The sequence below is a fragment of the Blennius ocellaris genome (genome assembly GCF_963422515.1).
Source record: "Blennius ocellaris genome assembly, chromosome: 6".
Lineage (NCBI taxonomy): Eukaryota > Metazoa > Chordata > Actinopteri > Blenniiformes > Blenniidae > Blennius > Blennius ocellaris.
In genome coordinates this window covers 4,282,876-4,309,720 of record NC_137655.1, presented here as the reverse complement: position 1 = coordinate 4,309,720, position 26,845 = coordinate 4,282,876, and the positions used below count along the sequence as shown (strand labels likewise).

Below are 26,845 nucleotides of genomic sequence, written 5' to 3'. Positions count from 1 at the left end.
ATATTGTAGGTCACGAATCTCAATGAGAACCGAGACAGGAATCATTTAAAGTGAATTGCTCATTATTGAATTTGCTTAAAAAGTTAATCGTTTCCATATTAATTAGGGATGCACGCATCTCGTTGGCTCACCGTTTGAATATCAGCGCCACAGATATAAAACAAGAGATGCCGCACGACGCCGCCTGTGACGTGCCCACAGCGCCGCCATCTTGGACGGGTCTCCGGCTGTTGCTAAACGTAGAAAAATCCCCATAGCAACACAAATCTTACCTCGTTTTAAAGCAGAGGAAAAACTCTATCCCAGTGGAACCTCACGTGATAGAGCGTTTCCTCAGCTTTAAAACGAGGTAAGACTTGTGTTGCTAGGTGGACTAGCAAGCGAGCTACGAATGTTTTCGTGGATTTTCTAGCCTGGCGTCTATACGTTTAGCAAGAGCCGGAGACCCCTCCAAGATGGCGGCGCTGTAGACCGATGGGCCGCGTGGCAGCTGATGTTTCAGCCCAATGTCAAACTGCCCTGCAGCCGCCGGCCAACGAATTGGAACCATAAAACCAGTCGGTCCTTTCATATAGAAAATAACCACAAATTCGCCTGTCAGCTGTCTTTGAAAAAAACAAAAAAACAAACTAGCATATAATCACGCCACCAGAGAAATGCACAAGCGTAATTCATTCAAAGCATTTGACTGCTCGCTAAGCACAGTCAGGTAAAGGCCTCAGGACGTTGATGACTCACAGCATGCCGGTGATCATTTCGTCTTAATCGAATTGCGCCTAATCGAAACAGAAACATCCCGAATCTGTGCTTCCGAGAGCCCGACGCATTCCGACGGAAAACAAGCCGGTGTGCCGCCGACAACCTGTAAAACCATCAGCTGAGCTCATACGCTTTACGTGGAAATGGTAGTTAATTATGTGGGTCTAATGAAGGCGGATTATTGTGTTTTATGTGCACGTCTGCTCGTTGACGTGACCGCCGGGAGGGGGGGGGGGCAACACAAAGGGGCCTCCTATTCAGAACACGGGAAATAATCGGCCTAATAAACTGCAAAATCACTTCCCTCCGAGTTCTCAGAGAGGAACTCACCCACGACTCCTCTCTTACCCTACAAACATGTCTGACGGGCGCCGTTCAGCTCCAGGCTGCATCCGACACAGCGTCGCTTCCCGTCACAGATTTCATCCATTTCGATCAGAAACGGGTCGATATTGACACATTTCTATGATTGTGGCTTCAAATCCGCGAAATCGCGCCGTTCGGCGAGCCGCCTCCGCGTATCGGAACGACATCTCGAGACGACGGGTCGTTTTCTCATGTGTCCAGAGACGGGAAGCGTCTCGAAGCAATTGGATCGGGTCGAGTGGACGTGGCCATACGTCTTGGTTCCAGTGGTTCAGTCGGGGGGGGGGGTAGTCCATTCACCGGCGGATCGACGCCGTGCTCACAGAACTCAAGCGTGGACTTGTCAACATATAACACTGGTGAAATGATACAGCCTGTATAATCCTCTCACGCCAACCGGTGCAGCGGAAAGCTGCCACCTCGCCATCTGGAGCCAATAAGGTTTGTTTTTTTGTTCTAAAGGGAGCTTTTTTTCTTCTTTCTTTCTTTCTTCCTCTCCATTGTCAACAATGGAGAGGAAGAGAGAGAGAGCAAGAGAGAGCAAGAGAGAGAGAGAGGTTTGTCGTAATTGGTGCTGTAAAATCGAACCATTTGAAACAACCTTGGCCTTTGGAAGGTGAATCCCTCCATCGACCCAACTGCAGTTGAGATCAGGTCGCCCCCCCCACCCAAAAAAAAACTAAAATAAGAGAAGAGAACAAAGAATAGAAACATTGTTCTACTAGCATTTATACACGGGGGAAACGCTTTGTGTGAAAGTACATGGGCAATGTAGAAGTGGTCTTTTCTTTCCTCTATGGGAAACTGCTAACTATTGTTTGGTGGCGTCGCTTTGATTGTCAGTCATTGTCTGCTTATTTTCTAATGGGGTTTATTTTTATAACTGTAGCTCGTAACAGTAAACTCTCACGGCGAACGAAATAAAACCAGAGATTTTATGCGATGATCAAATGTATCATCACGATTGGTCGTCTTTTATCAGACGTCCCAAAAATTGCCGACTTAAAAGAGTCATATTGTGTAAAATTCACTAACCAACAGTAATAATCGTCCCAGAAGTGAAGAAAGTGTGTCCTCTCTCTCCCTGGCTTGTTTCAGTTGTTAAAAAGTGTGTTGCTCCAACCAGCCAATCAGAAATGAAACCCTATATAGTGTCATCGTGGGTTTAGCCAATCACAATCAAGGTAGGCTCCTCCCCCTTTGACTCCTCCCACAATCAGGCAGCTCTGCTCAGGCACATGGCACCACGAGAGGAAGTACTTCCTCCTCTTCCCATAGATGGGCATGTGTGGGCGGAGCCAGTCCAGCTCGCACAAGACACAGCAGATTCTGAATGTAGCTCCTATGATTCAATATTCTAATGTAGGGAAAGTCAAGGAAAAGCAATAATAATAAATAATACGACTTATTTAACAAACGCGATCCAAAGTTTCCGGGGCCAGCTTGCTGGAATATCGCAGATTTCCGACGTTGGGCGAGACTCGCCGCAGAGCCGCCCGCTCCCTCGACGGCGCATTAATTGGCAGTTACAGAAGCATCGCTCACAACTGAGTCCAACACTCGGCGAAGCGAGGTGGTTCCGGTCCTCGCCCTCCCCGAGCCGTCTGTCTGCACGCATCCCGTCACCGCGCCACGTTAACGCTGCAGCCGCTTACGCAACGCCGAACCCAAAGAGGTGCCTTCTCCAATAGGGTGGGATTTTTTTTGTTTTTGTTTCTTTCACAGCGACGTGTCAAATGGGACACATTTCCATCTGTCCTCTCACGACGCCTCATAATTCACCGACATCCTGAGGCTGCAGCTCAAAATCTGACAGGTAGATGTCAGAAATACAGTCATAAACAAAGACGCCGACTTGGAAAATAAGAGGCTATTTTTACATTAAAAACAAAATGTATAAATGGGGATTTTTTTTTTATAAGGAGGACTTAATTAGGAGCAGAGAATAAGTTAATAATCCTGATCGACCCTGACCTTAATTCCTCCCAACATGTGCCATCTCATGCAGACGGATTAGTCACTGTGGTGCCTTCGATCAAACCCCTTCCTCCTCCTCCTCCTATTCCTCACCCCCCCCCCCAGCAGAACCTGACCAGGGTCAAAGAGCAAGGATGTTCGGGAGCATCTGACTTCGTTCTACTGCTTTTTTCTGCATTGTCTTCTTCAAAACATCCCTTTTTTTCTTGTTCAAACCCCATCGTGGTTTAAACTTCCTCACTAAATCAGTTTCTAGCTGCTCACTGTCAAAAGGCGTGATGTCGTTCCAGCAACAGTCTCTCTCCGTTCCGAACACTGAATCACCAGGCGCCGACCAACAATGAAAGAAATAATTGATTCATTTGTCACGCAGACGTGAAATTAACTGTCTGCTTCCAGTTCTTTTTTTCTTCCCCAACATAATAACTCGCAGTCTGTCGACCTTACATAATAGTGGAGAAACGAGCACTTGGATCTTGGATCTTCACGTCACGATCGCAATCTATATATATTGTATTGTCGATATATTTTCTAAGGTTTCTGCTCAGGTGTTGTACAGGCGATGTGAAACACATTAGATTCCCCGACGGGTCGAATCGGCGACAAGAAACGTGGCTGGAAATTTGAGGCCAAAACCTGGGAGACGTGACGTGTGAAGGTTTGGGCGGAGGATCACCAGCAGCGGTCAGCGAGCATCAGTCCACCCAGTGAGCATCAAGGAACATGACCCACATACCGCCTTGCGTCTTATTTTTAGATCAGCGATAGCCGGCGGGGCGGACATGGTCACCGCTGACGGACTCATTAACAACAGTACGGAAAGGATGTCGCCAGCGTGCAGCAAAAGAAGGAGGGAGGGGGGGAGAAAACAAAACAATCAAACTATTTGTGGGGTTTAATTTTCTGAGAATGGAAATATTCACCTTGAAAAGCTCAAATCTTAAATCAAGTAAAGCCAAACGAACCTAGAACATAGACAATGATCTGAATTAGGTTTTCTACTGGGTTTCTACAAGAACGTTTTGAACCTGGAGCAAATTTTAACTCAAATGATGAAGATATTAGCATCGGCATTTAAGTGTTTAGGATTCTACTTTGATATCATTTACGCTGAGACGCTGCAACCGCCTCATGAAATGAAATAAAATCAAATTAAATATAATTTTAAAATAAAATATAATAATACAAATAAAATATGAAAATACAAATAAAACATAAAATTAATAATTTAAAATTTAAAATTTAAAACTTTTAAATAAAAAATTCAAAATGTCAAATTTTTTAATATTTTTTTTTTATATTCTTGGCAATGAAATATAATATTAAAATAAAGTATAATAATAAAAATAAATCATAAAATTAAGAATTAAAAATTAAAAATGTTTACATTTTAAATAAAAACTTTTATACTCTTGGCAACACAACTTCCAATTCAACACATTTTGAATAAAAAGGCGCCGAAGAGAAGATCCCTCTTATATCTGTCTGTCTTCCATCCGTCTATTACATAATGTTCAACATTCTAAATATTTACAGATATTTCTTAATCATTCTGTGTGCAGTATTTAGAATATACACCAAAAATCCCCAAATATTTGTAATCAAGAGTTGAGGAGTTCATTATCGATACTTAAAGTCAACTTAAGTCAACTTCCTGTTGCCGCTGACGGCGTCGGGAGCCCCCGCCGCTCCCGTTTGCAAAAAGGTCGCGGTAGATAACGTGCCGCTCGGACAGCCGCGGAGTCGGAAAAAAAAAAAAGAAGTTCTTTTGCTCCGCCGCCGTTTGTTGCTTTACATCCTGCGCTGTGAAAGGTCACGGCAGACACGACCAACATTCCCGGTCTGAATAGCCGGAAGGTCGGCGAGGCGGCGTTGCGTGAGTCTATTCCGTCGGACGGCTTTTGCACAGTTCCTCCACGTAACTATACCCCCCCCCCCCTCCCCTTCCCCCACCCCCATCCCTCCCCCACCGTGATGGAATCAAAGCTATAAATCAAAGCAATATCTGAGACGTGTGGGAAAAATAAAACGATTGATATACACTTGGTTCTTGGAGCCTTTGCTCTCATCACTCATTGAAGAAAATGTAACTATATTAGACCGATGGATTAATCCAACAACAAATCAAAATTATTGTATAATAATCAAATTATTGATCATAGCAGGCCTTGTCAGAACCCGAAATATGATGTAATAAAACCTGAAATGTAATAACTGGTCAATAACGTAACAAAACACGGAGTCCAAAACTTAAAAAAAAACATTTTAATATTACATTACGGGACCAGCAAAAATAGGTTTTTCCTTATCGTGCAATAATGTTATTACATCATAAAGAGAATCAAAGAGTTAAAGTTGGGACTTGAACTACTTCATTTTGAATAATGCATGAGTTCTAAAAGTTTGGACTGTTTGTCTTTTTACAGTTTATGGTATTTAAGTATGATTGATGTTGCCCAAGCCATTTATAATCTGTTCTCTAAAAAATAATAAATAAAATCAATCTCTTCAATCATCAGTACAAAATAATGTAAAAGCATTAAACATACCATGATCACAATTACATTTTTGTTAAATATATTTTACATTATTGACCAGTTCGATTATATTTCAGGTTTTACTGGAGTTTATTTGAATCAATCCGGGTCGTTGTTACACGAGGCTCCAACAAGACGTTCACGAAAATGAAGCTGGAATCAACAAATTGGGGAAAAAAACAAAAAACAATTGTTTGGTTGGTTGGTTGGTTGTAAACAACGCTTAAATACGCAACTTTTTTTTTTTTTAAACGACTACAAAAAGGTGGAACTTTTTCTTGAAAACGCTCCGACTCTGACTTATTTTTTTAATGCCGGCGTTCGCCTCAAAGCCTAAATTAAAAAATTTTAAAACATGCATAACGCAACAGCTATAGCAGTTTTTTGGGGACATTTAACTTTATTTTGCACCAGAAGGTTTCATTAAAATAGACTTCCTGTTGAGACTGTGGTCATATCCTGTAATAATCCTTTGGTTTTGTGAAAAAAATAGAGATTTTTATCACGTAAACTTTCCCTTTAAAGGTTATCGTGGCACTATTTTACCAGTCGACACCCTTTATTTACTGCGAGTCCATGTTTTGCTGATATCGCACGGAATAAACAACATTAGCACCGTTTTATTTCTTAATATCGGCGCTTTTTCCGCCACGTTGTCATTTCTTTTTTTACCCCCCGCCCCCAACCTACTGAGACATTTCGTGTGAATTCATCCCATAGCGACGGGTAAACCGCCGAGGCTTTCTTATCCGACGATCGCCCAACTTCAAACCCCCCCCCCCCCCTCCCCCCGTTTCACTGCTTCCTCACAAACATCCTCCAACCCCAACTCCTTTTCAAACTTCGAAACTTTCGAGTCCGTTTGAGGCTGGAAACACGTGTGACGAAGACTTTTATGGACTGGAGTGCGGCGTGTCTCACAAGGGCCTGGAACCATTAAACCCCCCCCCCTTCCCCCAACAAGAGAGTCTTAAACTCAGCAAGTCATTAACGGGTTAAACCATTTCCTCTGAGAGAGGGGGGGGGGGGGGGATTCCCACTCCCACATGCCGAGTGTGGTCTTACCTCAGAGTTTAAAAAAAAAAAAAAAGAAAAGAAAAGAAAGAAAGAAATCCCTCAACCTCATTTTTCCTCGCCCCCCCACTGTGACCTCTTTATGCTCCACTGCTGATCACTATGCTTATTTTAATTGATCTCTTCGGCCCGTGTTGAAATTTTTCTTAACTCGTTTCCTTCAAACAACCAGAATCCAGCGTGTTTAGAGTCCGTTACGTTCACTGACTCGTGGTATCGTGGGTTGTGCTTATAAAACCTGTCATTTCAAGGGTTATTCCCCCCCCCCTCCCTCCCTCCCCCCCTCCAGATCCTCTCCTCCGCTCCGTATTTTCCTCTCCCAACAGCTGTTGCCGGCGCACACAGCTGCAGCGCTCCGTCAGCCCCCCCCCCACTCTCTCTCTCTCTCCGCAGCCATTGGTTCGCCTGGAAATCCCGGCCAATCGCGGCAAATCAAGTGCACGTGTGGGTCTAACGCTCACACACAATTTTGTGTGGCGAATAGGGGGCTCCACGCCTCCACCGCCCGACGTTTCCCCGAACCTCAAACCGTCAACAAACCCCCCCCTAACCCTCGTTCTGAAATCAGCCGGAGAAATTAAAAAAGAAATAAAAAGAGCAGCGTTTGGTCCAGGAGACATTCTGGATGTCGTAGATGTCAAACACGGGTGTTAAAACAAGGTACGCATGTATTCCCAACCCCCACCACCCCAAAACTCTACCGCACTATAGGCTCAGCCCTGAAACGAGCCTCGAAAACCTAGAATCGACTTTTTATTTCTCTTATTCGCAGCTTTAAAACGTCGCAACCGACCAGAACCACGTCGTGAACGAGTAGCGTTAAAGAGGAATGGAAAACCTTGTTGAGATTTAACATTCTGGTCTCCGCAATGCAGATTTTTAAAGTGGTTGCTCCGCCTCGTCCCATAGATGGGCGTGTGTGGGCGGAGCCAGTCCAGCTCACGCCGACACAGCAGATTCTGAATGTAGCTCCTATGAGTCCAATATTCAAATGGAGGAAATCATGGATTTCGGGCTCAACGAGACCGATGTGAGAGTGGTGAAACGCTGGATTATATGACTCCTTTAAAAATTAAATTAAAAAAAATGGATTGAATAGTCATTAAAAAATTAAAAACTCAAAATATTAATTGATTAGCAAAACAATCGCCGATCGCAACCCTCGCCTTCAGCGTTTGCGCGGAAATGGACACCGCTTTCAAAACGTTGCCATGTAAACGCGTTTCCAGTTGGAACGTCGTCGTGACGACGGGCCCCGAGTGACCAACAACTGCAAGCTCAGCATTAAAACCCCGAGGAGTCCAACAGTTTTGGTCTCTGTGACGGAGTCGACGAGTGTCGATGCCGCTATGGTTTCAAAGAGGGTGGAACACACACACGCACGCACGCACACACACACACGCAGGTTTTTGGGTCAGACGAGGGAAGAAAAGGTTCATCTGCACTCAGGCCGTCCGGCCCCACGTGGTTTTATGATTCACCGGCTCCCGAGGAACTAAACTCAAAATGTCAAGGTTAATTTGTGTTCCGGCGCATCTGAGCATTTCCACAACCGCTTTGTCCCCGGCCGTAATCAAACGTTTACCGCCGCCGCCGCCATCCGTCCGTCTACAAAACATAAACGGCGCGGATGAAGGAGATCTGAGGCTAAATTTTAAGTGCGCTTTGTTTTTCCTACGGAAAAAAAGTGGCCAGTGTTTGATTATGAGGCGCGATCACATGGCGTACAGTGTGGCTTTGACACGGGCTGGCCTGGGGGGGGAGGGGGAGGGGTTGGAGGGGGGGGTCATCGTCCACCGTGAGGGAAAAACCTGATTCAAAGTGACGCAGGTCTCGGCGCCGCTGGACGGCTTTGGGTTGAACCCACAGATCCGGTTGGCGGCGCACACGTGTGAAATGAGGGCGGAGCCATTAGCCGTGAGCACCCCCCCCCCCCCCCCAGAAAAAAAAAAATCACTACGTTACGCAAAGCCTTCATGGCTCTGATGTGTATAATTTTCATCAATGAAGCTTCATGCTGGCTAATTTGCGGCAGCCGCTGAGATAAGTAACGCCGCCACCACCAACCTACCCCCCCACACCCCCCCACACACACCCCCCCCCCGCCCCTCAGCTGTGCATTCACAGGCTCTCCTTTAAGGCCCAAAATGGCTCTTCATGTACACTCTGTAATTTCCTGAAGGGCTGCATAACAGCCCGTCAAGTTATTTTCTGTACTGTTTACAACGAGCGACCGTCCGCCTCGGAGCCGCGGCAAAAATTTCATGTCGACGGCAGTTAAAAATACACGAGCGCGTGCCGACGTACGAACACGTCGACTTCCACGGCGAAAAACACGAAACTTTTGCCGCGTCTTGGGGGTTCGGGTTTGTTGAAAATGCTCCCGATTCGGTTTCCCGTGAAGACGGCGGAAATACCGCTACTGCTACAACTCAAGTCCCCGTTACTCCTTTTTAAAAAAAAGGTTATATTATCCAGCTTTTTAACACTTTCAAAGCTTATTGCCGTCAAATCCAGCTATTCCTTTAATTTTCCCTCCATTAGATTATTGGATCAAAGGAGCCGCATTCAGAATCTGCTGCGTCTTGTGTGAGCTGGACTGGCTCCGCCCACACACGCCCATCTACGGGAAGATGGAGGAAGTACTTCCTCTCGTGGCGCCATGTGCCAGAGCAGAGCTGCCTGATTGTGGGAGGAGTCAAAGGCGGAGGAGCCTACCTTGATTGTGATTGGCTAAACCCCCGATGACACTATATAGGGTTTGATTTCTGATTGGCTGGTTGGAGCAACACACTTTTTAACAACTGAAACAAGCCAGGGAGAGAGAGAGGACACTCTTTCTTCACTCCTGGGGCGTCGTTCCAGGTTTATTAAAACGTGAATCTTGCCTAATACGACCACTTCAAGTTGCCGATGATGAAATAGTCACTCGTTACTCATACGTAACGTTCCATCACGTGTCTCAACAATGGGAATTGCGATTATATTAAATCACATTTACAACAAAATTAAATACGACACGTGAAACAGGTGCACAGATTGCAGATTATGCAACTAATAATGCCCAAAGTAGCAGTTTAAACAAAGTATGCAAATGAATGATGCTCCATTGCTCAAACGCTTCACAACCGTGGAGGAAACGTGTCCAACGACACGGCAGGAATTCTCAAGACATTGAGCAGAAACGCAACGATAAGCTGGACGGCGCGGCGACAAAACTGCTCGTCGCTCGCAAAGTAAAGCTCGGGATGATGGGAGTCGGATCCGCCGCACACTTCAGACTCCAGGTTTCCTCATTGAGATTCACATGGATTGGTTCCAGAGGGGGGGGGGGGGGCTTTATTTGGCTTCGTTTCATTGCCACAATGCAGCAAAAGAGGCCGAAAAACACACAGGAGGGTCTATTTCCCAGCCAAGTTCCATCACAGTTGTTAATGCATGGTGCACAACCACACACACACACACAACACAACACACACACACACACTTTCCAATAGAGACGCACATTTTGTTCCTGGTGAAAACACACCATAATGTCACTCTGGAACCGAAGCGCCGGCAGATTTCTCCCTGCTCTCATTTCTACCAGGCAACGAGCAGGAAGACGGAGGTGGGAATCGAGGATGCACAAGCGCCGGGTCTCCGTCTCCCCATCATGTGGGCCTGTTACACCACTGTGGATGTGTGTGTGTGTGTGTGTGTGTGTAATGTGTGTGTGTGTGATGAACAGGCCTATCCCTATTAATGCAGCACACAGCCACTCCAGCGAAAGGCCTGCTGGGCAATGGTGTGCACAAATGCGCAATGAAACACCGCCCACCCAATGGCGCACAAGTCGGTCAGCGTGGAGGAGAAGCCTGTCATGCAGGGATTGGGTTTTTAACCCCGCCGTGGGAGCGACGGCTGCACGGTGCAGGGAATATTTCACCAGGGTGTGGATGAGGAGGAGAGGAGAGGAGGAGGAGAGGAGGAGGAGGGACTTAGGGACCAAAATAGGTGTCTTAGAATGATGTTTGCATCGCTGCAATAAAAAAAATAATAATAATAATAGTGAATGGATGTGCAGCTTATAGAGGCCAAACCGCTATCAGACAGATAATCCAGGGCTGCTGGACTAAAACGTCTACCTGAGGCCGTCAGAAAGGAGGAAAAAAATAAAAAAGAAACCACACAGATGCACGTTTGTGCTCCTGTTTCCACCCAGTTTATGTCTTTCAAATCATCCAAATCCCCACAAGGAGACGGGAGGCTCAAAACCAACCTTGTAGACTTGTCCATAGGTGCCATTCCCGACCACTTCCACCAGCTCGAAAATCCCAGCAGGATCCTGGATTAAAAGAAAAGAAACAAACAAATTTTAAAAAAAAAAGGATCAATTGATCCCCTTAACAGTGGTTCTGATCGGGTTCGCTCGATATGAGAGCCGGCTGCGCCCGGCCGGCCCCTGCCGGCGGATAACATGGACAAAGAAAGACAAACCGCAGGGTTGTGTCAACAACAGTCCTGCTCTTTATCAAGGTTTATTTCTCGTTTGTGCACAGCGGCAGTGTGAACGAGACGCGCACTCACCCGGAGGGATGCCAGGTCTATATCCACCAGACTTTTGGCCGGGGAATCGTTCGCCATTTTTTTTTTTTTTTTTTTTTTTTGCCTGGAAAAAACGGCGATAAATCAGCGGGGAAACGGCGCGTTGTCGGTCTCGATCAGGCGGACGACGCGTGTCTCATCCTCGTGTGGCTCCACTTGTAATCCCGCCGCTGCTATGTTGTGTCCAATGCGCGTTTTTTTTATTTTTTATTATTATTATTTTTTTATTTATCTTTCCGCTCTTCCGTTGCTGGCAGACAGACGCTCCGCCGCCGCTGCTACATACCGAACGACTGCCGGAGCGCCGCCGCTGCCCTGCTGCCCGCTGCAGGCCACGCCCACCGCACGCCCTCGTTGCCTCTCTCGCTCTCTCTCTCTCTCTCTCTCTCTCTCTCTCTCTCTCTCTCTCTCTCTCTCTCTCTCTCTCTCTCTCTCTCTCTCTCTCTCTCTCTCTCTCTCTCTCCCTCCTGAGGCCCCGCCCACTTTCCCAGCGCCTTAATGAGCAGGGCCGAACCGAGATTTTTCAGGGTCCGTGGATGGATTTTACATTTGTCCCCCTCGAAAGAACCAGGTGCCGACAGTCACCCTATAATTACTGTAAAATCAGGTGATTTTATATTTTATATTTTATATTTTATATTTTATATATATATATATACACACACATACATACACACACATAGATAGATAGATACTTTAATGATCTCCAAGAGAAATTCACATACATATATACACACATACATACATACATACATACATATGTAAAAATAAAATATATAATGTAAAATCACCTGATTTTACAATAATTATAAGGTGACATTTTATATTATATATATATACACATACATACATACATATATATACACACACACGCATACATACATACATACATACATACATATATAGATATAGATATATACTGTATATAGACATACACACACGCACACACACACACACGCATATATATGCATTTTAATTTGAAATGTTGTGTAAATGTGACGTACAATGTGTATTTTTTATTTATTTTTTCCAAAGTTTTGTGTCTTAAGACCCTTTTTTGTGTTTTCAAACGTTGCGTTTGTTTGTTGGTGGGGTTGTTAGTCAATCCCTCCAGTAGGGGGCAGTGCAGGCTGTTGTTTTCATGTGGGACAACATTTGTAATCCGATGAAACCGTTCCGGAACTCTTAAACTGAGGATTTGTGTGACGAGTAGTATTTAAAATGAGGTCTTTGGGGGGGATCATTTGTTGTCTTTATTTATTAGCTACACTGCTCACCACTGCCTCCATAGGTCATCAGTGGTATTTCTGTGTGACGCACGTCTGTAAACAAACCAAATGACCACGTTTTACACGCAGAAGACAAATAGAAACTCTGTCCCATTTTTTTGTAAAGCACTTTGGATAAGTGCAGGTTGTTGTAAAATAATGTACAAAGACAGATTTGCTTGACATATGATAAATATATGATAAATATGCAACGTTAATTATAGATATATCCTCTGATTACATGCATCACCACACACAAATGTGATACATAGAAGCACATAGTTATATGTAGTCGTAAAAAAAAAAATTGAAAAAGAAGCGCTGAAAAAGTATTACAATCACACAACAATGTCAACATTAGAAATAATAAAAAACTGACTAAGCCCGTTTGAATCGACTTATTTATTCAACAGTTTGAGTTGAACAATGTTGTTACTCGTATGAATCAAGCAAATGAGATTTTAATTATAGTCAAAATCAATTATGTTTATTTAATTGTTCCCCAGCATTAGTTATAACATTGATCTCCCCAGTTTCCATCAGCTGTGGTGTTAAAATGTCTGGTAAAATCCTAATTGATGACCTGCTGTTATAGTTCATAAGTAGTTCATAAGTTCATAAGCATATTTTAAAACGCATACAGTAAGTTAATGATTTTTTTTTTTTGATGAGATGTATATTAGATTTAGACTGAAGTGAATTCTTTTTTGACAGGATTTCTTTATAGGAAATAATGGTGGAAGGGACTCCTGCCTGGATAAGTGTTTCTCTGGCGCCCCCTGCAGGCGACGACCGATGAATGCGCCTGACCATGCAGTTCAAAGAGAGAAGCACCGAGAGTGATTCTCATCAAATAAACCTTTTAAAAGGTGTTTTTCTGTTCTTGTTGTTGTTTTTATTATTTCCACTGGAGATATTAATATGTTTTATTTATGTAATTGTATATCTGCAGGTCCTCGACCATCCAACAGAGGGCGCTGCAGCACCGTCAGCCACTGAGCTGGATTTGAAACAGGAATAAATGAATAATCCTGATCTTCAATCTACGAGCAAATTAACCCAGCAGAGGAGCTTGAAGGGATTCATGTGGAGCTTCCATATTTATTTTATACACACATAAAATATAGTATGGAATTAACTACATATTTTCTGTTTTTATTTCTTCTATCTGTCTATAGATCGATGGATATATATATAGATATCTACAGATATATCTATATACATAGATCTGTAGATCTATAGATAGATAGATGGATAGATATTTAATGAACAAACATTAAATGAGTTCTTCCTGTTTACCTTTCTTGTCCTCCAGGTTTTTTTGGCTTATCCGCCTTGTTTGTTTGTTTGTTTGTTTGTTTGACTCTCGTCTCCCTCAGTGACGATGCAGGATAATTAGAGCCTGACATATGGAAACACTGATAAATATTTCAGCAGGGCTCTCCAGGTGGGTTTTTGAACAAATTAATCTTTCTACATTTTAAACCCGTTTCCCAGAATTGGTGTTTTTATTGTACATGAACGGAGAAAAAGAAATAACTGAAAAAAACCTGAAAGAAGTTCATGTTTATAAGAAGTCTGAACTCTTTAAAGCTGCTATAAAGTGCTGTATGTTCTGGATTAATGTTTTTTTTCTGCTTTCTTCATTCTGGACTATAAATGACTATTTTTAGTTGTTTGACTAATCATAGATATATAAATATAGCAGTCCGTACCACCTGTGACCACTAGATGTCAGTGTATGACAACAGAATACTGCTACAGTACCACAGACACTTTATTTTTCAGAATACTGTTGTCCAATAAAAATAAAATAAATAAAAAGCAGCATGAAGATAAAATAGGATTCTTTTTCTTGTCCGGCTGGAACTCTTTTTTCTTCATCACAGATATTCGCAGCTTTGCCACAATTACTAAAATGTGAGTTAGTTTGCTTTTACAATGTGTAAAAATACGAAGCAGTCTCTTTCCAGCTTTGGTGAAAATAAAGTATGTCACAATAGTTTTGTTTTTAGTTGATGTTTCTTGTTTTTCCTCAATATTTCTGTATCCAAACCATTGTGTTGTACTGTACAACGGTCTATTTAAAATTTATTTTTGTGTGCAAATTTCACTAAGTGTGTGTGTGTGTGTGTGGATGCATGTATTATTAAAAATCAATAAACATATTTGAAAAAAAAAAAGTATGTCACAATAAAATGTCAGTTTTTCCTCCATCTATATATTTTTTTACTTTATTTCACACTTTTTAAAAAGAAAAGCAGTTTCACACCTTTAAAAGAACATGGGGGAGGGAGAAAAAACAAAAAAACTCTCCCGAGACAGGAAGTTGAATGTGTTTTTCATTTTTATTCGCAATAAAAAATAGGTACAAGAGCTCCCTTTACAAATATATGAGGGAAAAAAATGCAGCACGTTGTGAACACGCTCGGACACGGAGCTCGCGGGAGCGACTGTGGACGAGTCACAAACATCTGGAAGGACAGAATTCTACAGAGGCGGGGTCATTTACGTGCACACCGACGACGCAGGCCGAACCCCCGCCGTGCCACGAGAACAAACCGATCTGAACGATCCGATTTGAAACCTTTTTTTTTTTAAAGTGCTGGGATTTTCTTAGGAACCAACAGTTTCAGAGGTTTGAGCTCAGATTTACGTTTTTTTTTTTATTCCTCGTGTGTCGATGCTACACTCAGTCGATCAAAGTGCTGGAAGAACTTATTGCAGTGATCCAAGACGCACCTAAACCCCCCCCCTTTCAAAATAAAACAAAGAAACCTTATTAATCCCAATTGATGAGAATTTGAGTTAGAATGCAGCAGCAGTTTCGTGCAAATTAACTCCTGCTTGTGAAAAAAAGAACAATTGTGGCAGAAGGGTAGTTAACAGTGTGAAGAAGAAAACAAACGAATAAAAGAAAATGTCGGTAAGAAAAGTCCACAGCACGGATATTGCTTCAGTGTGCATGTAAATGTGGCCGCAGGGGGAGGGGAGAAGTGGACGGGAGCCCAAACGCTCCTTAAATAAAACATTGAAAAAGGCCTCAGAAATACATTGATATACATGTAAATCACGCAGAATGAAGAGAGTTCACCAGACACGTGCGGAAGGATTCGCAGAGAGAAAAACGGAAAAAAACAAAAAAACAAAACGAAGACGGTTTGAACGGCTAAAAGTCGAGTTCCGTCCCGGCGAACGTCCACATCCGCAGGATCTCAAGAGAATTTGCATTTTTCCTATTTATTATTCTCTCTCTTTTTTATTTTTTTTGTTTTGTTTTTTTTTCCCCTATGAGCAATCAGGAGCCCGGCTCATGTTTGATTCTTAAATCACACGGTTGATTTCTATTACAAAAAAAAAAAAAAAAAAATGTCGAGGCTGTAATGCCACTGTTCAGCTGCTCCCCGCTACCATCTGGTGGTGCAAAGCGGTAATACGGGCATCGTCAGCGCAGCTTCTGGAAGTTTCTCTACCAAGATGATTCTTTTTTTTTTTTTTTTTGATCATTGTAGAGAAGCAGCTGCTGGAGCACAAACATCTGATTTGTTCAATGTGACGGAAAGAGAAACGGCAGCCGGGCTCATACATTCACTGGCACGTCGCCATCATGCCAGGTTTTCTTGTTTTTTTTAGGGGGGGGGGGGGGGGCGTTTGTTTTCTCCACCTGTTGTCCCGGTGGGAAGTGATCTGCTCAGTTTTTTTGGTTCCTTCCTACATCGAAGCCGACTTTCACATGAAAGGGTTGGTGGCGGGACGAAGCCGGACCTCGACCCGCCTGACAGGAATGACTTCATGAGGCTCTGAGGAGGAGGAGGAGGAGGACGAGGAGGAGGAGGAGGAGACATCACCGCGGCCTCTTGCGGGTGACGAAGATCAGGACCCGCCGGATGGCGATGAGCCGGTCTCTCAGCGACGTCATGGCCAGGATGGTGAGCTGGGCCCGGTTCTCCAGCGGCAGCACGGCGAGCAGCCACCATGACCAGGCGGGACCGCTGGGGCTGGCCTGAGGGGGACGGACGGGGACACTTTAGGAAACCGCGAATTTCAAAACTGCGGCGGCTTTTCAACTTGTGATTCGACGAGAAGAACTTTTAGCGACTAAAAGTGTCGATAACGTTTGATGTACGATAATCGTACCGGCCCTTTAAGAAGGGGCGTCGGTGCGTCTCTAGCGTCATGTAGACGGAAAACAAAACTGTGTGTTGATGTTATAGTGAGAAAGAAGCCTCATTTTAACCTTCAACTTCCAGCTTTACTTTAAATGAGCCGTCACTGTAATTAAAGGGTTAAACGGTTCAGATTTATCAGTTTGGACTGAAACGTTTATTACTTCTGCTGCAGAAAACATTCTGAAATGACGGAATTCATCTTTACTGTTACGTTGCTGCAAAAAAGTTCCTTTTTTATCTGCATTTTTTTTTTTAATTCAGTTTCTTATTAATGCTGGAGCTGCTGTTGTGTCGTCTCCATCTTTTTATTTCAATTTTAAATGTCAGAAACTCGATCCGAGCTGGAAATGGTGACGGAGCAGATGAATATCACTTTTCACTGCCGAGTTTTGGTCGTTTAAACCGGGAACGTCGGCGACTCTGCTGCCATCTAGTGCTCAAATCAATGAAACTTCTAAGAAATTGTGCGAACGTGAGTAAACCTCGACTCCGTGAACCTTTAAATCTGAACTCATTTCCTATATTTCTATGCGCCGCCGCCTCGCCTCCTCACCTGCGGGTCGGGGTCTTTGCTGGGCAGGTGTCCGAAGTGGCTCAGGATCTGGCTCGTCATGTTGTCCTTCAGGGAGGTGAACCAGTTGTTGGCCTGCTCGTACACCGAGTCGTGCAGCTTCAGGAGCTCCGCCAGCTCCTCGCCCTCCACCTGATCCACGGTCGGATGAGCAAAGACAAGTTTTCAGTTTCGTTTCTTTGTAGTTGCTTGAAGTTCCTGCCTTTGCGGCGGGGCGTCCAGCCGGCCCTCACCTTGCGGTCCTCCAGGTACTCGATCTTGGCCGTGTTGTATCCGTCCCGCTGGCCGTGGCTCAGGACTTTGAACCGCGACACGCCGATGGTGTCGACCACCGAGCGCCCGTCGGGGAAGAACTTCACGTCTCGCACCTGAAACGGTTGAACCGCGTTAACGCTGAGACACACAACCACCCCCTCCCCGTCCCTTCGAGCTGTTGGGGCCGCGGCTCACCTGCAGCATGCAGCCGAAGTCCGCGAAGCCCTTCAGCTCGTCGGCGATGCACATGCCGAACTGCTTGGTGCCCGTCTCCATGGAGCGGCGGATCATGAGGCGGTAGCGCGGCTCGAACACGTGCAGCGGGCAGGGGATGGTGGGGAAGGCCATGGTGCACACGAAGATGGGCACTTCCTGGTTCAGGCTGAAGAGGGGGGGAAAAGGGCGTGGTTAGCGGGCGGTTAGCGGACGTTTAGCGTTAGCGGCGAGCCGGCGCGCCGTGAGGAAGACTCACTTGGAGAGCTCCTTCATCTCCTCTTCGTGGATCTTCTTCCTCTCCGCCAGCTCGTCTCCCAGGTAACGCTGCAGCACCTCCTCCATCAGCAGGGTCTTGTTGTAGCCCCTGGTGGCCAGGTACTGCAACACGACAGACGGGCAGCGTTTTACTCAACGACCTCGACTATTTGAACGTTGCAGCTCAAATATGGAGCCAAAAAATATGATTTTGCAGTTTTTGCGGCATAATTAGGTAAAAAAATTTTTTAATTGTTTTGTATCTACCGTCATAATTATGAGCTCTTATGTACATATGTGTTATAATAAATACTACTAGCTAGTACAAGGTTCTATTTCGGGTATTCGTGTGTCATGTTGGGTAAATCTGCACCACTTTATAATGTGTGTATTTTCATATATTTTCCTCGCCACTCCTGTAAGTCGTTATGGCGGCAGATTAAAGGATATATAATCTAAGCTCACTCACGATAACAGTAAACGTCCACTTTAATTCGGGATTCAGTCCTATAATGAATTTACATTTTCCAAATAATTCAGGAAAAGAAAGAAGCTAAAAAAAAAAAAAAAAAGCCACTAAAAGCGTCTGATGGTCTGATCTGTGGACGGCGGCGCCTCGTACCTCCGCCAGGTTCTCCTTGCACAGCGGGCAGTTGGAGTTGTGGTCCAGGCAGCGCTCCAGACACTTGAGGCAGAACGTGTGACCGCAGGGCGTCGCCACCGGCTCGTAGAACAACCTGGACGAAGGAGGAAAAAATGGCCGTCGTCAACCAAAGGGTGCACAACATGACGACTGGTGGCGTTTGAGGCGACTCACATTCATTAAAACTAGAGGGGGTTTTTTAGTTGCCGGGCAGAAAAGCCGTCTATTCTTCAGTCTGATTACATTGTCTATGTTATTTAATTAATATCAACTCAAAAGTCTTGATTCGATTACTTTCAGGCCAGTTTTTCACATGTATGATACAAATCCAGCAGAGTGTGTGTGTGTGTGTGTGTGTGTGTGTGTGTGTGTGTGTGTGCCTACCTCATGCAGAGTGAACACTCCATGTCTCCGCTGTCCAACAGGTCGGCAGAAAACACGCGTCCCCCGGAGACAGCAGCCGGCTGAGCGCTGCCCGTCTCGTCTGCGGGATTTAAAAATAATAAAATAATTTTAAAAGTGCTTCTTGAGATCACGTTCCATAAAATGCAACTCCCATCATAATCTGCGAGTTGTTCAGAAGAGATGCAGGTTGGGACTTCCTTACCGGCTCGGTGGAGTTTGGACGGAGGGCTGAACGTCGCCGGGGCGCCGTCGCTGCTGTACTTCCTCTTAAGGCCACTAGTGGGTGCCGGCAGCGCAGCCAGGACGGTGGCCAGGGTCTTGGTGCCGCCGTCCTCCGAGGCCGAGTCCGAGAGTCTGGAGGACGACTCGTCCACGCTGATCTCAGAGTCCTGGGGGACAGTTGAACAGCACACATTTGTTTTGGTTTTTTAGGAAGTTTTAGCTTCATTTTCGGTGAATTCAGTCGATTCAGACGTTGATATTAGAATAATTTTCCCCTCTTTTGGCTGCGTTGATGCTTTTAGCCATTTTACTTGTGTTCATTTTTTTCCTCCATCGCCTTTTTTTAAAATAGAACGTAGCTTGAAAAAGTAACCTAAAATAAAAAAATTTAAAACAACAGTTTAAGCTGCTTCACCTGTTTTGGCAATTTGAGAAGTTTTATATTCTCTGGCTGTTTAAAACATTTTGACTCAAGTTTTTTTTTCTCCAGTTTTTCTTTTACAGCCACTTTGACCATCTTGTCTTTTTATTTATTTTTTGTACTGCATTGACACATTTAGTTGGTTTAGCAATTCTAACCACTTCAAGTTATCAATTAATTGCAATTATAGCTCTTTTGACCGTTTTTACTTTTTCACTATTCAGTATGTTTGCAATTTTACCCATTTCAGGCTATTTTTATTGCAATTTTAGTCATTTTAGCTATTCTACCCCACTTTTTTAAAGAGGTTTTAAGCCAGAAGATAAACGTGCTTTTGAAAAAGAAGTCCCATGTGGAAAATTAAACGACAGACTGTATCTATGATATCTTGTGACAGCTTCAGGGAGAAGCAGGTCGCAGACACAGGTTGAAAACCGGCCGGAGAACTTTTAGAGAAAGTGTTTTGTTTTCCTGATCGATCCTTGTTTGTGGAGAACAAAGTTCTGTGGCCACACGGCAACATGTGATCAATTACCCCGACACAAATGAGCCCTTAAGTGAAAGCGTCTAATTGTCAAATGGCGTGACATTAAAGCGAAAGGCCAACAGGAGGATTGAGCTCCCGAATCACACAGACGAGGTAAAGACCTTTAACTGTCGTCCACAGAAATACAAATGGAAATCAAACGTCTGGCATCTTTGAAAATGGCCACAAACACATCAGTTATCATATAAAACAATAAGCAGCCAATGATCCCAGCAAATATTTACTAAAGAGGGAATGATTTAGGTGATAATGAGTGTACGAGCAGGCGAAGCCGTCTTCACTCAGAGGACAATTAAATGTGATTTATTCTATTACAGGGATTTGAAATAGGAAAGAAAATGTTTTTAAATCAGCAGTGAATCTTTTCTTTTTCTCCAGACCAATGATCTCCAGAGAAAAAGTGTCTACCAGAGGTCCACATTATAGTGAATTATGAATGAGAATTACTGCTTCTAATTTAACATGTACAAAAAATAAATAGCTGTAAATTGAACGTATGAATCAAAATACATGTTAAGCGATCCTTTCCATGTGAAAACGACCTTTGTTTCTTTAATTTTCTTTGAAACATTATAGGACAAAGAATGTTGGAATCAGATGTGGTTATATGGGCTTTTATTCCACAGTCATTTCTTCTTTAGTGGCATTTTTTTTTTTTTTAAACCAAAAAGATTTACTTTTCTCAGGTTATTCGTCGTCACTTCTGCTAAAATCGTCCATCTGGAGGTGAACATGTAGTGAAAATCATGTTGACAGTGTCATTTTTAAATATTCTATATATGATTGAAAAAATATTTTGATAAAAAAAAAAAAAAGAGCGACATGAGTTTAAGGCGATGAAGATGTGTTTTTTTATTTTTTTATTTTCTTATTAAGACATCTCTGGTGTTTTCTGTGCACAAGTATTTAAGGAAGCACAGCCTGAACTTGGTCCAGCTCTATTTCAGTGTGTGTGTGTGTGTGTGCGCGTGTGTGTAGTGACCTGCGAGGACGAGCCGGGCTTCTGCGTGAGAGGCCTCAGAGTTCGGAGCAAGGCGGCGGGTTTGATGAGGCGGGTGGCGCCCCCTCCCTGCAGGGGGTGCAGCGGAGTTTGCAGGTCTTGGTTCTCGAACACGGAGGAGAAAAGCTCACTGAGGACCTGAAGGAAGACAAGGAAGAAAAAAAAAACAATCAACACACAAGTCAGAAAGACGACCAAAATAAATTTGAACCTCTTTACACAACAGCGCCGTGCTATTCGTTCCGGGGACTCTCTTACCTTCTGTGCCTCCAGTTTGACTTTGGTCCATTCGGGCTTCAGCGCCACACACAACAAGAACTCCTGCAGGGCCTCGTCGTTCTGCCCCGCCCGAGTCAGCGCTTCGGCTTTCAGACAGTGAGCCTGAAATAAAAAGCGACAGCGAGGAGTCAGCGTTTGATTTCACACAGGAGGAAAAAAAAAAACAACCAAAAAAAAAGCCTCCTCTGGAGCTTTGACTCATTGAGCCTGACTCACCTTCGCCCAGAGAGGCTTCACCCGACACAGGCTGTTGGCGTCCTGCACCGCCTGGCTGAAGTTCCTCATCTCCATGTGCAGCTCAGCCCGTTGATACAGCAGCCTGCCAGCAGAGGGCACTGCACACCGCAAAGACAACAAAAAAATAAACCACAGTCAGGGTCAAACTCTCAAGTAGATTTTTTTTTTTTTTTCTGGGTCTGTTGGAAGTAGGACAACAATGTAACGTGGCATAACTTCCATGTACGGGAGATCATGTAACCTGTGTGGCAACACTGTGTCAGTCATGTAAGTGGAAAATTATTAGTCTGTAAAAAAAAAGAAAAAAGGCACGGCTCATTGTGTCGCTCACGGTTGTATAATCGTCACATAATGCACTCGGCTGGACATCTGGCACACCAAGAAAAAAAAAAGAAATGCCAGTGAGATAAGGTACAGATCCGTGGAAAATTAAGACCAAAAAAAGGGGTTTTTTTGGTTTGGAAAATAATAAAATAGTGATTATTTTGAAGCTAAAGTTTCTGAAGCTCATAAATAAACCAACATTTTTTAACAAAGATTCACAATAGATTTTTTTTTTTTTTTAAATACATCATCGATTGCACAAGTTTCAAATCAACTCTTGTAATTATCACGTCCTCATGCCAGGTACCAAATTAAACAGTGACGATAATCAGGTTTAAAAAAAAAAAAAAAAATGTTTTTGCATTTACCGAGTTGAGAACAATCAGTGAAGACACAGTGTGGTTATTTGGGGGAACAGGCTGAGCTCAAGGTGAAACACCATCACAAACAAACAAGAACCAACGAGACGCCTACGTGAGGCCCTGGTGGATTTCATAGAAACATTAAGTGACGATGCAGAAACACAGGCTCATTCATAAAATGTCAGCATTTCTAGTCACCCAGGTTGCATGAGACCCGTTTCAAACTGTTCTAGAATTCTGGATTCATACGGCTTTATAGTCAAATAACATCAGGGATGTCAAACGTGTCACCATATTTTGCACGAGAAGGTTTTTATTAAAAAAATCTGTCATTTTCGGTAATAATAGTTTAAGTTTTGCGAAAATAGAAAAACACTCGGCGCCACAAATGAGAAAAACTTTAAAAAGTTTAAATTCAAAGGTTAATATGGTGCTATTTTACAGATCCAGCCCACTTCAGCCAATCCAGTCCTGAAATTAAATACCGTCGACACCCCCGTCATAAACCAAACTTAGCAGATGGAAACATTTGAAGTGGAAGTGAAACATCTTCCCATTATGACGCAAGATAATTTGACTGTAAAGTTCAGTTTTAACCATCTTCTTTCCCGTTTTGTTTAAATTATAATATCATGCTGCAATGAAAATAGCGGAATTCCAAATCAAAACAAGGCTTCGAGTCACAAAGAGGATTAACCTACATAACTTGTGATAGAAACCCGACATGCTTCATGAAATTTCAATCTCATTCTCAAAAAAAAAAAAAAAACTACCTATGAAAATAAAAAAATAACTTCTGTTCTCTCCCCGTCTACGTCCAGAAGACCTGATCCACAAAACGACCCCCGTCCACATGAATGCAGTTTATTGAGTTTGGAGAAAGAGGAGCTGACGTGGACCTTATGGGATGGAACCGATACGAGACACTGGGAATAGTGGGACAGCGTGAAAAACAATGGCCGTTCAGTGTCTTGTCTGCTCTTTAGGCAAGACCTCAATGCTGTATGGACGGTGGGGGGGGGGGGGGGGTCAATGAACATGAGTGCGTGTAATGCGTTTGTCATTTTAATGCTTTACGGACGATACAGATGTTCCGATGGTCTTCGTTTCTCCCTTCCTGTTTGTCTACACCGCGAGGCTGAACCACGTCTCAACAGAAGGGCATTAAAGCGACACGAGAGTTGGAACATTGTGATCAGAAGTCTGAGTTCTGACTCGCAAACAATAATGAGGTTGATCCAGTCGGATGTGTGGGATGACCTACATTAGAGCTGATCGATAGACGAGAAAGACTGTAGAAATCCCGGTGGGAAACTAGGAAGTGGAGAAAGGTGACAGGATGCCTTCTTCTACTTCCCGACAAGATCACTTGTGCAAGTTTGCATATTACCTAATTAAATAAACTTTGAGTCACTTGTCCCTGATATTCCTTCAGGGAAAAAACAAAACAAAAACTAAACTAAAAAAAGGGAAATATGATGAGGAAAAGGCAGCGGTTGGATGATGAGCATACATTGACAGAGGCAGTGGGTACACTCATCCTACATCCCAGACAGCAGAAGGGACTCCTGCTGTCTCTGTTGGGAAAACACCGACTGGCAGAGACAAAGCTGTGAACACGCTCCGTCCTCGTCTCATCCAGGAGACGGCCGCCAGACAGAAGGCTGGAGTCAATATTGATCTGGGGGGAGCAAAACATCTGAAACGGTTCCACTTGCATCTTTGGCCTGAAAGCCATTGTTTGGGCTACAGTTGATTAATGGGATCAAAACTGAATGTGAATTACCTTTATGTGAACTAATGGGGCACTGAAAAATAGGCCAGATGTGGGAGGACGGGGAGGAGGAGGAGGGGTTAAGTAACTTTCTTCGAGGGCAGACTATGCAACATCAAACTTCCCCTGGCCTAGAATTAACGAAGCCTGCTGGCATTATTTTTACATCACGCGTCCACATAACAGGGTTTTTGGCCCAATAGAATTAGGACAGGTGAAACACACTGAAGCGTTGTCGCCTGCTGGTAAAAGACCAAATCTCCCCTCTAACCGTTATCCAATCCAGCTTATGAAACAGTAATATCAAGGACACGAACGAGGTTATATATATATATAATGTAACCCAGCCAGCCACTGGGTGTCTTTATATGCAGCCTCCCTGTGAAGAGCTAATAAAAGACCTCAAAACACTGCAGAGTATATTTAGATAAAAAATGCGAAATGTGGCAGAGGAAGCCGAGATGTGTGCCACTTAAGTAACGACGGAGGCCTGGCGTCATGTAACGCACGGCTTTATGCAAAGAGGAAATGGTGGGGGGGGGGGTGAAGCCCCCTGCTGGTGACACCGAGAAGCAACAAAAAAAAGTAGGTCAGCTGCACCTTGTGTCGCTTCACTTTACACAGAAAAAGATAAACATTAAAATAGGGTTTTTTGTCCCCAATGTAAACGTGAGGCTCACCGAGATCCACCGCTGCGTTGTACTTCTCCAAGGCACCCGACAGGTTCTCCTTCTTCCACAACACCTCCCCTTCGATCCACGACTTCCTGGCTTTGCTCTCAGTGGCGAACAGTTTATCCAGCAGGCCGCTGAGCACCACGTTGAGCCGGTGGCCGCTGCTGCTCAGCTTCTCCTTGCATTGCATACAATCTTTCACCGAGTCGGCCTCTATGCAGTTCCTGCAGAAAGTGTGTCCACACTCCAGTGTGGTGGGCTCGTGGAGGAGACACCTGCAGAGGCAGCACGAGAACAGGTCCAGGGCTTCATCCTCCTCGCCCTCGCCGCTTTGACTCCCCTCTTCCCCGTTGCTGCTGCTGCTGCTTGTACAGTGTCCATTAACAGCAGCGGGGATGCCCAGCTCCTTCTCCCGCAGAGTCCGGGCGATGGTCTCCACCAGGAGGGGCAGCTCCTCCGGCCGCAGCTTGGCCAAGCTGGCGGCGGAGCAGTACGAGTCCAGCGCCTCGGAGATGCGCCCGGCGCGGGCCAGAGAGTCCGCCTTGCGCAGACACAAGCCGCGGTCCGGCTGCTGGAGGTCGGCCAGCTGGGAGCTGTAGATCTCCACCGCCAGGCTGTAGTCCCCCGCCCGGCTGGCCTCCTCGGCCACCTCCAGCATCTCGGGGCAGATGCCCGCTGCTCCCGGGTTGGAGAGCGGGTGGACGAAGAGCTCGCCCTGGTGCGACCTCACTGCGGTCTCCATGCTTCGCGATTGTTTTTGCAACACAAAACTACCCGCGATCACAGCTCATACGACCTCCCCACCTCCTGCCCGAACCGAATCAGACCCGGTCTCAGTGGCGGCCATTGGAAGCCGGTTCCCGGCGCCTCGGTGACATCCCCAAAACCTCCCCCTCGGGAGCAACGTGGGAGCGGGCGGAGTCGGGAGTTCTTTACCGACCGAGCCCACGCGTCTTTTCCCCCCCAACAACAACACAACAAGGATGGTCCTCCGCTTGAATATCAACCGAAACGTATATATAAAAACAAAAACGTCCTATTTTTAAATTCTAACAGTCGCGAGAAATCCTCCTTCGAGCTTAGCTAAGTAAGGAGCTTAATGTCCACCCGGTCGAAACGTATCAACAACCCGACAAATTACAACTTTAAGGGAACGTACATAAGGCTACCAGTTCGTAAAAGTTCCGTTTTTTTTCAGATTTTGACGAACTCAAATGCAAAAGACAACTTAAAAGTGTTTGTTTTTGTTTTTCCGTCCCCGCCGCTGGATGTTTTTCTTTTCCCAGAGAGAGCTAGCTTACAGCTGCTGGCTGACCCGCTCGTCGACCGCCGCGATTTCACAGAAAAAACAAATAAATAAAGAGAATAAACTAAACGCGAACGAAAAATAAACGAACACGTTCCGAGCTAGACAACTCGTGCGGTCGAGCGCTCCACCCGTCCCGAAGTCACGCTCTCCTCCGGGGAGACGAGAAACCGCCGATAAAAAACACCGCCGCCGAGTGAGTCCATCTTCGTGGCTAGCCAGCTAGCATTCGGCTCCTTCTTCGGGGGCTGTTCGGGCGTCACGTGACGCGCAGGGCGGCTTCCTATTGGCCGACAATGTGGCTCACTTATATAACGCGGCGATGTTGTATAACCTCGCCGACCGCAGTGAATGAGTCCGTAGGCTCGCAGGAAGAAAAAAAACAAAAAACCCCCAACTTTTAAAATCTGTTTTATAACGGTCCGCATGTAATATAACAACTGGGAGCCGTAAGATGAGGTGACACACAGCAAAGTTCCACTTCTAAGTTGATCTAGCTGGGTTTTGTTTTACTTGCAGCTCTCGGTAGAAGAGACTAGTTCAGTGATTTATATAAGGCTTTTATATAAGCTGCATGAGGACTGGCTGCGCAGTTGCAGTTGCAATGAGGACAACTT

At 44.6% G+C, this 26,845-nt stretch overlaps 2 protein-coding genes across 7 annotated transcripts in view; both read right to left on the bottom strand.

Moving 5' to 3' along the window:
- The window catches only part of LOC308131278 (mitogen-activated protein kinase kinase kinase kinase 4-like), a 77,662-nt gene extending 66,083 nt beyond the window's left edge, over positions 1-11,579 (bottom strand). For all 6 annotated transcript variants that reach the window (XM_080497950.1, XM_080497945.1, XM_080497948.1 and 3 more), the window contains exons 1-2: positions 11,283-11,579; positions 10,975-11,040 (exon numbers count right to left, since the gene is read on the bottom strand). In XM_080497950.1, the coding sequence (XP_080354076.1) occupies positions 10,975-11,040; positions 11,283-11,339 (123 nt within the window). In that variant the 5' untranslated portion in view covers positions 11,340-11,579. The remainder of the gene's footprint in view (positions 1-10,974; positions 11,041-11,282) is intronic.
- A 3,318-nt stretch (positions 11,580-14,897) lies between these two features.
- Positions 14,898-26,433, bottom strand: lonrf2 (LON peptidase N-terminal domain and ring finger 2). The gene is made up of 12 exons (XM_080498744.1): positions 24,929-26,433; positions 21,768-21,886; positions 21,531-21,653; positions 21,255-21,410; positions 19,285-19,471; positions 19,062-19,161; positions 18,657-18,771; positions 18,036-18,157; positions 17,759-17,945; positions 17,542-17,676; positions 17,291-17,440; positions 14,898-16,571 (listed from the first exon to the last, which is right to left on the bottom strand). The coding sequence occupies exons 1-12, from the start codon at positions 25,662-25,664 to the stop codon at positions 16,413-16,415; spliced, it is 2,289 nt and encodes a 762-aa protein (XP_080354870.1). The 5' UTR covers positions 25,665-26,433; the 3' UTR covers positions 14,898-16,412.
- Positions 26,434-26,845: the final 412 nt, after the last annotated feature.

Excerpts from the sequence above, each read along its gene's own strand:
- lonrf2 (XM_080498744.1), bottom strand. The coding sequence starts at position 25,664 with ATGGAGACCGCAGTGAGGTCGCACCAGGGCGAGCTCTTCGTCCACCCG. Across the intron at positions 17,441-17,541 it reads AGTACCTGGAGGACCGCAAG|GTGGAGGGCGAGGAGCTGGC; the intron begins GTGAGGGCCGGC and ends ACCGTGGATCAG. Across the intron at positions 16,572-17,290 it reads GCAAAGACCCCGACCCGCAG|GCCAGCCCCAGCGGTCCCGC; the intron begins GTGAGGAGGCGA and ends CGTCCCCCTCAG.